Source organism: Oryctolagus cuniculus, chromosome 12 (assembly GCF_051225735.1).
Source record: "Oryctolagus cuniculus isolate XC-2025 breed Fujian yellow rabbit chromosome 12, ASM5122573v1, whole genome shotgun sequence".
In the NCBI taxonomy this organism is placed as follows: Eukaryota; Metazoa; Chordata; class Mammalia; order Lagomorpha; family Leporidae; genus Oryctolagus; species Oryctolagus cuniculus.
The window spans coordinates 24,283,218-24,296,763 of NC_142878.1; the positions used below are offsets into that span (position 1 = coordinate 24,283,218).

At 52.6% G+C, this 13,546-nt stretch overlaps 1 protein-coding gene across 3 annotated transcripts in view; it reads left to right on the forward strand.

The window, feature by feature from the left end:
- The window catches only part of NID2 (nidogen 2), a 72,959-nt gene extending 59,430 nt beyond the window's left edge, over positions 1-13,529 (forward strand). For all 3 annotated transcript variants that reach the window (XM_051822843.3, XM_051822844.3, XM_089309711.1), the window contains 8 exons: positions 5,674-5,895; positions 6,565-6,728; positions 8,557-8,686; positions 9,055-9,226; positions 10,617-10,774; positions 11,749-11,872; positions 12,549-12,661; positions 12,885-13,529. In XM_051822843.3, the coding sequence (XP_051678803.3) occupies positions 5,674-5,895; positions 6,565-6,728; positions 8,557-8,686; positions 9,055-9,226; positions 10,617-10,774; positions 11,749-11,872; positions 12,549-12,661; positions 12,885-12,895 (1,094 nt within the window). In that variant the 3' untranslated portion in view covers positions 12,896-13,529. The remainder of the gene's footprint in view (positions 1-5,673; positions 5,896-6,564; positions 6,729-8,556; positions 8,687-9,054; positions 9,227-10,616; positions 10,775-11,748; positions 11,873-12,548; positions 12,662-12,884) is intronic.
- Positions 13,530-13,546: the final 17 nt, after the last annotated feature.

Genomic DNA, 13,546 nt, shown 5'->3' on the forward strand with positions numbered 1-13,546 from the left:
TTCCACCTTGAGCCGTGGCCTCTTAGACCAGAGGCAGAGACTGGGTGTGTAGATCAGGCCATGGCCACTGTGCGAGCCCTCGGCAAACTGGAGCATCTGATCAGTGCTTGGTCCAGAGGGAAAACTGACTCCCTGTGGAACTGTCTCACGTAACTGGGCCATCCTGATTGCAGGAAGCAACCTGAAGGCTGTGTTAATGGCAATTGGAAAAAGAAGTACAAAGGGACTTGGAAAATATTCACGGAAAATGTGCCTTAAGAAAATGTGTATTGTGAGGTTGGTGCTATGGCTTAGTAGGTTATGGTTCGAGTCCTGGGTGCTTCCTGCTAGTGTGCCTGGGAGAGCAGTGGAGGATGGCCTGGGTCCTTGGGCCCTGCACATGTGTGAGAGACCCGGAGGAAGCTCCTGGCTCCTTGTTTCGGATCTGCCCAGCTCCCGCCATTGCAGTTGAGAGATGAACCAGCACTTGGGAGACCTCTCTTTCTCCATCTCTCTCCCCTCCCCCGCCAACTCTGCCTCTCAAATAAATAAATAGATCTTTAAAAACAAGAAGAAAATGTGTTGCACAAAACCTGTACATGTCACAAAAATTTCTGTATGTGCTGTATCTTATGAAGAAACTATGCACTGATCTCAGAATTTTTGCACCAAATTAAACTTTTAATTCCATTTTTATGTGAATTTTTTCAAAGATTTATTTATATATTTGAGAGGCAGAGTTCAGATAGAGGGAGAGACAGAGTGGCCAGTACGGCCAGAGCTGGGCTGATCGAAAGCCAGGAGCTTCTTTCCAGTCTTCCGTGTGGGTGCAGGGGGCCCAAGCACTTGGGCCATCTTCTGCTGCTTTCCCAGGCACATTAGCAGGGAGCTGGATTGGACGTGGAGCAGCTGAGACTTGAACCAGCATCCATCTGGGGTGCCGGCACCACAGGCAGAGGCTTAACCTACTATGCCACAATGCCAGCCCCTCTGTGAATTTCTTTAAGTACCATCATATGACACCTTTGAGTGGATCCAGCTCGCTTCCCCTTGGCTGATATCCCAGTGATCTCTAGCTGTGACCAACATGCTGGGGGCGGTGGGGGTGGGGGCGGGACACCATTCCTGCCTGTGCTGCCTTTAGAATCTGTGTACTGTCTAGCCATGTGATCTGAGCCGTAGCTGCTGCGCAGGGCCTTGCTATCGTCCGGACCCCCTGTTCACGTGGGCCGTGGTTGTCAGGTGGGTGGAGTAGATGCTGAGAGCAGGCAACCAGGCAGCTTTCTGCCACTTGCTGAGTTCTCAGAGACGGGCAGGACTGTTTGTATGATTGTTACAGGAGAGCTGCAGTATGAATGCAGGACTGGTTTGCTGCCGTTTTCCTCCGAGTCACTGTGAGGTCTGGGAGCTCGCCATTCACGGGCCCATTTTACCCCTGAGAAGGCTTTCGTAAACATGGTGATGCCTCACTTGGTGACGGGGCCAAATTCTGAGAAATGCACCATCAGGCAGTTTCATCTTCATGCCACATGGCGGAGTGCCCGTATGCAGACCCAGGAGGCATAGGTCAGTCGCTCAACATGTTCTCTTGTTCAGCCAAGAGACACAGTAAGGGACTGGCATTGTGGCATAGCTGGTAAGGCCACCGCCTGTGACACTGGCATCCCATATGGGTGCTGGTTCTAGTCCCAGCTGCTGCTCTTCAGATCCAGCTCTCTGCTGTGGCCTTGAAAGCAGTGGGCCCCTGAACCCACATGGGAGACCTGGATGAAGCTCCTGGCTCCTGGCTTCAGCCTGGCCCAGCCCTGGCTGTTGTGGCAATCTGGGGAGTGAACCAGCAGATGGACAAGCTCTGTGTGTCTCCCTCTCTCTGCAACTCTGCCTTTCAAGTAAATAAATCTTAAGAAAAGAAAGACACAGTAAACTTAGGCTCTGTGAGGCTGCCTGTGTCACACAGCGCATTGTTCCTACAGTGTAAGTCAGAGGAGAACACTGTAAAACAGGTGGGGACATCCAACCTGCAAAGTCATTTGGTCTGGCTCTGCCAAGGTACCTGCAGGTGGGACTTGAAATTCAACACATCTATAGCAGGCTCATTTTTTTTTTTTTTAAGATTGATTTATTTGAAAGGCAGTTACAGAGAGGCAGAGAGAGTAAGGTCTTCCATCCACTGGTTCACTCCCCAGGTGGCCGCAACAGCCAAAGCTGTGTGGGTCAGGAGATATTAGCTTCTTCCAGGTCTCCCACACGGGTACAGGGGCCCAAGGGCTTAGGCCATCTTCTGCTGCTTTCCCAGGTACATTAGCAGGGAGCTGGATCGGAAGTGGAGCAACCGGGACTCAAACTGGCACCGGCCCCAGCAGGCTCATTTTTAAGTTGATAATTTTGTATGGCCCAAGGATGGTATTAGAAATATCCATAAGAGGGGTGTGGAGGGAGGGCAGGAGTTATAGGTTATCATTTTAGAGTTGTATCTGTGAAATACATGCAATCTGTTTTCTGTATATTAATATAAAAAATAGAATACTTGAAAGGCAATGAGCAAAAAAAAAAAAAAAAATACACAAATATCTAAATGTCCCTTGGCAGAAGAAATGTTCCCCTCCCCTGGTCTAAAACGATGAAAAGTAAATACATAAACCAGAAGCATAGGCACTTAGTATTATTATTTAGTGTTCACACCGTGCATAATTATATGTACTATACTTAAAAATAATATAAAGAGGGAGAGGCAGATCTTCCATTCACTGGTTCATTCCCCAAATGGCTGCAATGGTGAGGGCTGGGCTGGGCTGGGCTGGGCTGAAGCCAGGAGCTTCTGGGTCTTCCACGTAGGTGCAGGGGCCCAAGCACCTGGGCCATCTTCTGCTTCTTTCCCAGGCACATTAGCAGGGAGCTGGGTCAGAAGTGGAGTAGCTGGGACTCAAACCAGTGCCTGTATGGGATACTGGCATTGTAGGTGGCAGCTCTACCCACTATGGTACAATACTGGCCACCCTGAACTATTACTGCAACTGGCAGTGCAGTGGAGTTGGTTATACCAGCATCACCACAAACACATGCGTAACGCAGTGTGCTGGGATGTTATAGTGGACATGACGTAAGTAGGTGCCTTGATATAATCTGATGGGACCACTGTCGTACATGTGCTAAGTGACTGACTGAAATGTCCTTAGGCAGCTCGTGGTTGTGCCAACCTTGGCTTTCTTTTTTTTTTTTTTTTTTTTTTTTTTTTTTGATTTATTATTTGAAAGAGTTAGAGTTGGTTCACTCCCCCAGATGGCTGCAATGGCTGCAATGGCCAGGACTAGGCCAAGCTGAAGCCAGGAGTTTCTTCGGGGTCTCCCATGTGGGTAGCAGGGGCCCAAGCACTTGGACCATCTTCCGTGGCTTTTCCCAGGCCGTTAGCAGAGAGCTGGATCAGAAGAGGAGCAGCCGGGACTTGAACCGGTGCCCATATGGGAAGCCAGTGTCACAGGCAGCAGCTTTACCTGCTACACCACAGCGCCGGCCCCCTTGCCCCGACTGGGCTTTCATTGTGTGCGCGTGATGAGAACTGGAGAACCACTCATCATTTTGGTTGTTTCAGTGACCTTAGCTCTCAGGGCCAGGACTGCAGTGGGTCTAGGATTCATAAGGGGGCGACTTAACCAGGGCTTGATCCACAGCGCTGCTTGTAGTCCTGCTCCATCCCTCCTTCTAGAACGATCCTGGAGGTGCAAAAAGAGTGCTCCGTTCCACTCAGGCCTTGGTTCTAAACCCTGGCTGGGATTTGAAGAAATCGTGCTGTTAGGGGAGGAGCTTGGTTAGTTCAGGACGAGGTGGTGCTAGGATGGGGCCGTGCAGGGAGGCGCTGGGAGTCGGACACGGTGTTTGTGCAGACCTCTCGTGCCCTGACTTCTCTCTGGCTCTGCTTTGGCCTGGGCTGTCATTTCTGAGTAGTTTCATCTGTGCAATGGCATCAGCTCGAGGCGTGTGAGCACACTCTGTGGCCCAGCTGCCAGCCAGAAGCAGAGATGGCCATAGTTGGACGGAGAAGCGGCTGCAAATGGGAAGGAATGAGAAGGATGGCACGGCCGGGTGATCTGAGACGCCTGTTTCCCAGAACTTGGCTGGGCATCCACATTCCAGCGAGAGGCGCCCTGTTGGGTGGTCCCGGGAACCCAGGATGGATCCTGTGTGGTCAGAATGGGGGGTGGGGGGCGTCCAGAGCTGCTCAGGGCAGCCCCGCCTTGAGGCGGGTGGTTCCCTCTCCTGGTTCCTTGGGCCACATTTGGTTGAGGAAGTCCCAGTCCCTGCGGCTTCTCTGTGAGGCCTTAGGAAGAGCTGGGCTCTCCTCGCATCTGCTCCCTCCAAACCCGTTCCGTCTTGGAGCCGCGCCAGCCTGCTTTGAGCACTGAGGACCCACCGTCTTCCAGCCGCTCCTAGGAACTGTGGGTGCTGAAGCCCTGCCCCAGTGCTTCCACCTCTGTTCTCTGGAGTCGCTGGAGGGTTTGGAGCCAGGGGCCGCCGTGCACCACCCTTGGGTGTCAAGGGAGCATCCTGGCTGCTGGTGTGGTTTACGCTGGCTCTGGGAGGCGGGTGGAAAAGGGTGCAGGCAGACCTCGTGCAAAGACCTCGGCAGGAGCTTCAGTACGAGCCGAGGGGGCTGGGCCCAGGGAGGGGGGGTGAAGGTAGGGAACAGTGCAGAGACTGAAGGTGGAGCCCACCAGCTTGCATGAGGAGTCACGGCTGGGGGCGTCTGAGCAGTAGGCGTGCTGGTACCAGGAAGACTGCGAGAGGAGCGGGTTGAGGTTTCCGTCAGCCACAGGGGTGGTGGGCGCCAGGAGGCACTGGGCTGTGGGACTCCCCAGACCACAGGCTATGAGTTGCAGGAGTTAAGAGGAGGAAGCACTTCCTTGTCGTTGGGTCATCTCGGTTCTCCTACTGTGAACACACTGCTCATTTTTGCACCTGCCACAGAGTCTCCCTTCCGGCTGAGCCTCCCGCATTTGGGACAGCGCTCAGGGTGGCAACAGCCTGGCGGGAGACGGCTGTGTGCCCGAGGCCGGCCCGACTGCACCGCAGTGGCGAGCGGTGAGGACAGGCATGGAGAGGAGAGTGCTGGAGGGGAGGGCAGGGCCGGGCATCCTGGCCGGGAAGGCTGGGCGTGGGGCCCGGTGCTGAGGCTGTCGGGCTTCCAGAATGGGTTGTCTGGGGTCAGCTTCCAGCTGTGGGCTGGCCTCTCTGCCACCCTCAGCTCGGGGGCTGTCTGATAGGCCACTGCGGTGTGGCCCCGCCCTCTCTGCCATGCTTCCCAACATGTAAGCAGCAGTGAGGGGGGGCTGGGACGAGCGGGAAAGATGCAGCTGAGTCCAAGCCTTAGGAAGGTGACCCTGAGAGCACACAGGCCCCATGTCAGCAGGGGAACCCTGGGCCTCTCTGAGAACAGCCACCGCCCCCCCTCCCCACTGCTCATCTTACCCCCTCTTGATCTTCTCTGATGTGGGCCTTGGTGACAGATGGACCTGGCTCGAGGTGACAGGACTATCATCGTGGTGTCTTCTGATTGCCACAGATGACTTCCCTGGTTTTGCTGAGACCTTGGTGCCAGACAGGAGGGGAGGGAGGCCAGGAGGCCACAGGGTGGGGGTCTGGAGCCACTGCGTGCTGTCCTGAGCTCCCGTTCAACGGCTCTTCTTCCCACCTGCCCAGGGCCCACTCAGAGGCCACGCACTGTGTGCGAGCGCTGGAAAGAAAGCCTGCTGGAGCACTACGGGGGCACCGCGCGGGACGACCAGTACGTGCCGCAGTGCGACGACCTGGGCCGCTTCGTGCCCCTGCAGTGTCACGGGAAGAGTGACTTCTGCTGGTGTGTGGACAAAGACGGCCGAGAGGTGGCGGGCACGCGCACCCAGCCGGGCGTCACTCCCACGTGTAAGCTCTGGGGCCACCCTCACGCATGCCCAGCAGGAGCTTTCCCAGGGAGGGGGAGGGGCTCCCAGGCCCCGTGAAGTCACTGAGATGCTGGGTCAGCCCCTGACCGTTGGGACTTGGTCTGGGCTTTGTCCTTAGCAGTGTCCGTAATGCAAGCAACTGCGACTTGGGTCCCCAGGGGATGACTCCCCGCCCATGGTGATCTGCTGGTTCACAGCCCAAATGGCCTCCTTGGCCAGGGCTGGGCTAGGCCAGAGCCAGGAGCTTCTTCTGGGTCTCCCACATGGTACAGAGGCCCAAACACTTGGGCCATCGCTGCTGCTTTCCCAGGCCATTAGCAGGAGCTGGATCAGTAGTGGAGTGGCTGGGACTCGAACCTTTGTCAGTACCGCAGATGGCAGCTTAACCACACCACCAGCCTGCGGTTTTCTCTTTAAAAAAACCACCCAACCCCCACCCCCCTTCTGCTGCTGTGTTCTGTGGGCGTTGATTTGCTGACTTCCTCCAGGTCCTTGGCCGTGATTTGCATAATTGATCCTTGAAAAATACAAACCCTGGAAAGGAGCATGTCCTTTGGAGACCGTGTGGGGCACAGCGGGCTGTGTGCAGACGCTCCGCGCCCACCGTGCCGTCCACGCCCACCCCCTCACTGCCCCTTTCCCCACGCAGGTCTCCCCGAGGCTGTTCCTCCCCTGATTGGAGCCATGCCCCGGCCCGAGGACTCTCTCACAGGCAGCTTCCTGGTCTACGCCCAGGGCCAGCGCCTCGGCCGTTTGCCCTTCAAGCGCACCAAGCTTTTGAAGGACCAGGCCTCGACCCTGCTGTCAATGCATGTAAGGTGCACTTCCCCCGGGGCAGGGGCGGGGCGGGCCCGGAGAACCCTCGTCTCGCGTCTCCTTCAGCTCCCCACTGGCACCCACCAGCACCCCACACCCGCCAGGCCCTGGCCTGCTGACTAGGGCGAGGGGGCGGGCAGGGTCTTGGCGGGCAGCCTGCCTGCCAGCCTGGACCCCCGTGGGGCGGCTTTGACAAGGGATTTCCTGAGCACAGCTGCCGAGCTATTTGGGGAGCACCGAGCTGATTCATCAGCAGGAGCGAGTGTTGGCACGAAGCCCGTGCTGTTGGTGCTCGTGGCCACCTCGGCCCCGGAGTGTCAAGTTCAGAATTGGAGGCAGAGGAGTCTCCCTCGCGTGTCGGGGCACCTTGCTGGGGAACCCCTTTTCCCCACCGCAGGGCATTGGTATCTCTCCAAAGTGGGGTGCTTTGGCAGTAGGGGGGCCACGGCCCAGGAAGCAGCAGCCACTCCCGCCCCAGCACCTTGCTCCCCGGATCATCTCTGTTCCAGGGGTCAGTGGTTAGGCAAGGGGCGGGGCTGCAGCAGTGAGGCAGCCCTCGGCTGTCCCAGGAGCTCCCTGGGACAAGGCCCACCTGGCCTTTTGGCTTCTAGATTCTGGGCTGGGACTGGGGTTAACAGAATGTTTTCTCTCGTGTCAATATTCTCACAACTCTGAAAGACCCCTCCCACGTGTCTGAAGCCCCATGAGCCAGGGGCACAGGGCAGCCTCGACCAGTCAGATGCGATGCCCCGCCCCCAGAGTCCCCTTGGTCCCTGGCACAAGGCTCGTATGGACGGCCTGTGGCCCTGGAGCCCAAAGGACTTCCCTACCCACTTAGGTCCTCTTAGAGAAACTGAACTGGGACTTCCTCCCAAACCTGGCAGACATCACATGGGCTTAGGAACCCCATGACCTGGGGCTGACAGACGCCCGTGGGCACGTGTACTCCTGGCTGGGAGTGCCGTTGATATTGGGGCCCCCATCTCAGCCATCTGCTCTCCCCAGGTGGCCAAGTCCTGCCCGGTTCCGTGCGTCTCTGCTGACCTCCCTTCCCGAGGCCTGTTAAGCCTGGCCCGGGCACAGCTGCTGTGCCCCTGTGAGCAGGCGCTGCAGGACGAGGCAGACGCAGCATTTGAAGACTCATTTGTGTGGCAGGGAGGGAGGGAGGGGACCCTCACCAGCCAGAGCTGCGTGACCACCAACCCCCAGCGCCTTACCCATCCGGTCCCAGCCTTTGCTGTAGAGCGCGAGCAGCCTAATGCTTGCTGTGGCCCGACTCAGGGGCAGAACGGCGCGGCCCTCAGGCCGGGAAGCTCCCGTGCTCACAGGGAGAGCCCGCCGTGCCCGCACGTGCTGGTGAATTTGAGAGGCTCTTTCAAAACATGGACGACACTGGACAGGATTCAGGTTGTGCCCAGCCGTATGTTAATAAGGGTTTACCGTATGCTGTCCCCAGATCAAGGGCTGCTTCTCCAGAGGTGACTGTTTTTTTGCGACCAACAGTTGCACCACTTACTGAGGGGTTGAGTCTGTGCCAGTGGGTGATTAGGCTACTTCACAAGCATTTACAGTGCTCATTCTTGATGCCAACCGTGTGCAGTTGGGACTGTGGTTTACCATCACTGTAAATGAGGAAGCCAAGGCAGAGAGGTTAAACACCAAAGCCACACTGCTGGACAGTGGCGGAGCCTGGCCACTGACCCCGGGCAGGCCTCACTGCCCCATCTCTGGCAAGACCACAGGATAAGGCTGCTCACTGCAGCTCCGTGTGTCAAGCTGGAGTTGGACTGCTGATTCTCGCCATTTTGTGATTTGGTCCACGAAGGGCTCCATCATCGTGGGGCTTGACTATGACTGCCACGAGAGGAAGGTGTACTGGACGGACGTCGCCGGCCGGGTGATCAGCCGCATTGGTATGCAGCCAGGAGCAGAGCCCGAGGTCATCATCAATTCAGGTCAGCAGCTGCCTCCCGCAGACTTCGCACTTCGTTTGTGCCTAAGTCACTTGTCAGAGGAATCTCTCCTGTATTCCAGCAGGGGCGGTTACATTCCAGACTGAACGGGTGACTTACAGGTGGGGTGAGGGTTTACTCTGCTTTGCCCTAGCACTGCAGGTGCCTGGGACCACCAGGCTGGTAGGTCTGTTGTTCTATAGGAAATCATGGTAGGAAACATGACAACAGGATCTTTCCCTATTATCACGGGACTTAAGAGCCTCTCGGGCTTTGGTTTCTTCCCCCTGTTCAGACACAGCAGGCGTCTCGGCTTCAGGTTCGCCGTACTTAACTGCAGATACTCAAGTTCTGCCCTTGCTCTATTCCAGGGCTCTTGAGACCCGAAGGAGTGGCTATCGACTTTATCCACAGAACAATGTACTGGACGGATAGCGGCCTGGATCAGATAGTTAGGACCAACCTGGATGGCTCCGAGCGCGAGATCCTCTTCTACGTGGATCTGGTGAATCCCCGCGCCATCACGGTGGATCCAGTCGGCGGGTCAGCTGGGGTTCCCTCCTCTCCTCTCACCTGTAGATCCTGATGTGCAGCCCTTGGATTTAAGTACCACAGGGGGAGGGTCATAACAGGAGGGTAAAAGCTCACATCCAATAATTTAAGCCAGTTTATTCCAGGCAAAGGATAAGGTCTGTTCTTTCTCAGAGCTTAGATCCTCTCGGAAGGAAACAAGACAGTGAAGACAAGTGCTCTGTGATGGGCTAGAGAAAGAGCGTTTGTGACAAGGGCTTGGCTACTTTTGGAAGTGAAGTGGGCCTCTTGAGCAGCATGTCCAGAACCAGAGTGAAGACACAGCAGGGCTGACCACCCTTGACTGGTCGGAGTAAGGAAGCTCAGCTCTGAGCTTTGGGTTCCCCACCTTGGACAAAGTGTATCTTTTTCTATTCCAGTTGACTTAGCCTCAAGAATTAATAACCCTCAAACACCCTGAGCCAGGTTTGGATAGGACACACATAACCCAAGCTTCCTGCACTGCATAGTGGAGTGGTTACACTTTCTTAGGTATTCACTCTGTGGATTTTACCCTAACAGGTTTCTTCTTTGAACAGCTCAGTAGCAATTTACACGAGGTGTGGAGACTCTGCAGTCTTGTTCTGGGCTTGAATGACGTTATGCCTTAAGGGACAAAGCAGTGACGTGCAGGCCCTGCCCTCCTACCTCCTCAGCCTCAGCACGGAGGGGACACCCTTTCTGGCCTTGGCTCTCGGCTCTCCCGCCTTTCCCGCCTTCATAAGGGGCTCAAGTTTCCATGATCTCTTCCTCGCCTTCTCAGCTGCTCACGAGCCATTCTAAACATGTGCAGCTTTTACAAAAGTGGTTTCACACTTCCTTCTGCTTTGACCGTAAGCCTAGTTCCCTACCTAAAACCTTTTTCAAGTGAACAGGGCCGTATTATTGTTACTTTACATTTTTAACAAGGCCACTTATAAGGTGCAGCACCTCACGTAAAGGGTTTCCATCCAAGTGTGACCCAAGACTTAAACAGATCCAAGGTTTGGGGCAGGCAGGCCAGGACTGTGATGGGACTCTGAAGATAACGCCCCCTCTAGGCAGGTAAGAGTCAGAAAACCTTGTGAGGCTGGCGGAAGTCGAATATGGCTGTGGAGTAATTACCTAGTGCTGCTGAACAAACTGCCCAAAACTGTACCCTACTGGCCAGTTCACAGGCAGAGTGCAACCATAGATGAGGCACCCAGGAGAGCAACTAGATTCCTGAAACCTAATACTGAAGGTGATATTGCATAGTGTCTGCCATATGCCCCACACCCAAAGCAGGGCACTAAATCCAGCCCAAATTCAAGACTCAAGACTGAATACCAGCCGCAGGCTGCAAAGCTCTTCTTTTACAATCTTGATTTTTAAAAATTTACAGTAACTTGTACTGGACAGACTGGAACAGAGACGCCCCTAAAATTGAAAGAAGTTCTTTAGATGGAACCGGTAGAAGAATTCTGATTGGCAAAGACATTGGATTACCTAATGGCTTAAACTTTGACCCGGTCACGGAAATGCTCTGCTGGGCAGATGCAGGTAATACTAATGGCTCGGACAGATACGCCTTTGTTTTGGTATAAGCACTGTAAGATTAGATGACAAAACCAAATCCCCTCATTGTTCTTTGGACTGAAACTTACAACAGCGCAGCACATAATTAATTACTCCTTTGTTTGGTCTATAAACCTTTAAAATTTTGTAATGGTTTTCAATGAACATCCTGAGGTTTACCGTGATTCCGTACTGTTCCCTGGCCCCAGCACGAGCACCTGGTTTACCTAAGAATGACAGACTAGTCACTGGTTTTTGGCCAGTATTGTAGCTTATGCATAAGCATGTTACTTCCGTTAGCACTGTGACACTGAGAACATCTGAGAGTGATGTGGCAGGACAGCCTCCCTCAGCAACACCCAGGTTTATTTCTGTGGTGTGCTCTTCAGTGTAAGCATGAGTGAGAGTCTGTGTATCTGGTTCTACCACATGGGTCACTTTTACAACCCAGCTGTCAAATTAGCTGTTAGTGATATGTCTGTAAAAAAAAAAAAAAATTATTAGCTAATGCAAAATTTTCAAGACTGAGTCCTTTAAGTTGAAACCTATGAGCCATATTGTCATTCTAGTTGCTTTTTCCCTTCCCATAAATTCTCTGAATATTTATAAGAACCCCTGGGCAAATAACAGACTGGTTACAAAGGGCAAGTTTTTATCCAGAGGATGTGTCTATAGTACTTTATAAGCTATGGCATGAAATTGCACAAATGACAAAACTTGTTGGCTCATTTCTGTACGTGCAATTCTTCCTTCAAAAAGGAACTTAAAAGTTTGAGCTTTAAAAAAACTAGAATGCTACCCAATAAATTAGTAATAGTGGGAAATTTTACAGTTGCTAACTTGCATGTGTTCCTACTCTGCCCTGGTAGCAGACTCCTCAAACAATTGATTGGAAAAGCAGCTTTTTGTGCTGCTCCATGACAGGAGCACTTCATTCTCCCCTGTTGATGTTTTAAAAGGAACCAGAAAACTGGAGTGTACACTACGTGATGGAACTGGACGGCGGGTCATTCAAAGTAACCTCAACTACCCCTTCAGCATGGTCAGCTACATCGACCACTTCTATTACACCGACTGGAGGAGGTAAGACCTCTCGCAGGCTGTACCGAGACAGCGAGTGACCCAACCAGTTACATCCCCTGCTGAGTTTCCTTTCATTGTCCACTCAATAGTAGCACTGGTCAAGAGTTAGTGCCTTTGAAATGCTTTTACTTCACCCAGAAACATAAGTAGCTCAGCTGTCTGAAAAGGAAGCACATTAGTCCAAACCTGTACTGCAGCTATTACGATGACCCTTACGTGGTACCCAGCAGGTGTATTAGGTACAGGGTGACTTTTTAAGAATGACACTGTGGACATCAGTTTCCTACCTGAGAGAATGAAAAATAGGAAAGCTTACGCTAGTTCTCAGAGGAGCTGGGGAACGTTAAAAAATAATAAACACGTCTCAGCCCTTTTAGTCTACCCACTAGAGCTGTGATTTTTAACATGCAGCTAGGGGTTGGGGGTGATTTCATGGTGGCACTGTCCTCCTGAGAGCCTGCGACACACTGAAGTGCCCCAGAATTGGTCTTGGTGGCATTTCTAACAAATACATGGGTGACGCTGCTCTGGTAACCACCTTAACAACTGATGGGTGAATGACTCACAACTCAGTTGATTAAAAAACATTCTAGAAAGCTAGCAGTTTCCACTGAAACTGACTTTGTGGGTCTGACTTCGGAGGTGCACTGAGTTCACGCTTGCTTTCTGTCCCCAGGGACGCCGTCATATCGGTGAATGCAAACACTGGTGCGGTCACTGAGGAGTATCTCCCCGAGCAGCGCTCTCACCTCTACGGGATCACTGCCGTCTTCCCCTACTGCCCCACAGGTAAAGCCGGGTGCGGTACCCCAGCTGCCGCCGCCATGGCACCATTCCCTGTTCCTGCCCCTAGTGGGCGCTACTCTGAACTGGAAAAGTTAAGGCTGAGACACACACAGGGAGGCTGGTCTTTACTACCTTTGCAGTTTTCCAACTATAAACCAAATAACAAATCTGCTGTTGCAACTTGGTTACAAGATACTCACCCTTGGTCCCCCCACTTCCCTCACAGGAAGCAAGTAAATACTGCAACAGAGGAGGACTTGGCGTTTACAAACTGAATCCTGACCCTAATGAACATCTGCTGCAAAGAAAGTAAAAAAAGAATTGGCGGTTACAAGTTCCTGGACATACAAATGAACATTTTTAGTACAAAGACTAAGTATATTTTGTGAAGAGCTTATACCTCAATCTTTACTACTGTATTTTTAAGAACAAAGGTCGTTACTGCAAGTTAAAAAAGGTAACAGAATTGTTGCTTAGTAAAGCAGCTTTTTATAAACATTTATATAATATTTAAAAGGCCAAATTCACTTGACTAAGAACAAATTGGAGTTTATATCTGATTTCTGCTATACAGTCTTTCTGGCCAAGAAATTAAAAGCACATGTGATCAGAATAAAAATAGTATCATAAAGATCATAAACCTTGAACAGAGAGGTTATGCATATGGATGGGAAGGACTTAGTTTCCCAGCAAGTTATGGTTTCTTACCTCTGCATCCGTGCATTTCTATCAAAAGGTGCTACAACAATTCAATTAAGTGCCTCTATTGAAGCACCCCAAGAGAGTGCTGCATCTATAAATGCCAAAGATGTAATGTGTAACAGTTGGTTTTCTAGATTACTCCAATAAAGCATTCTAAATTTTCCTATGATTTAAGGATCTATATTA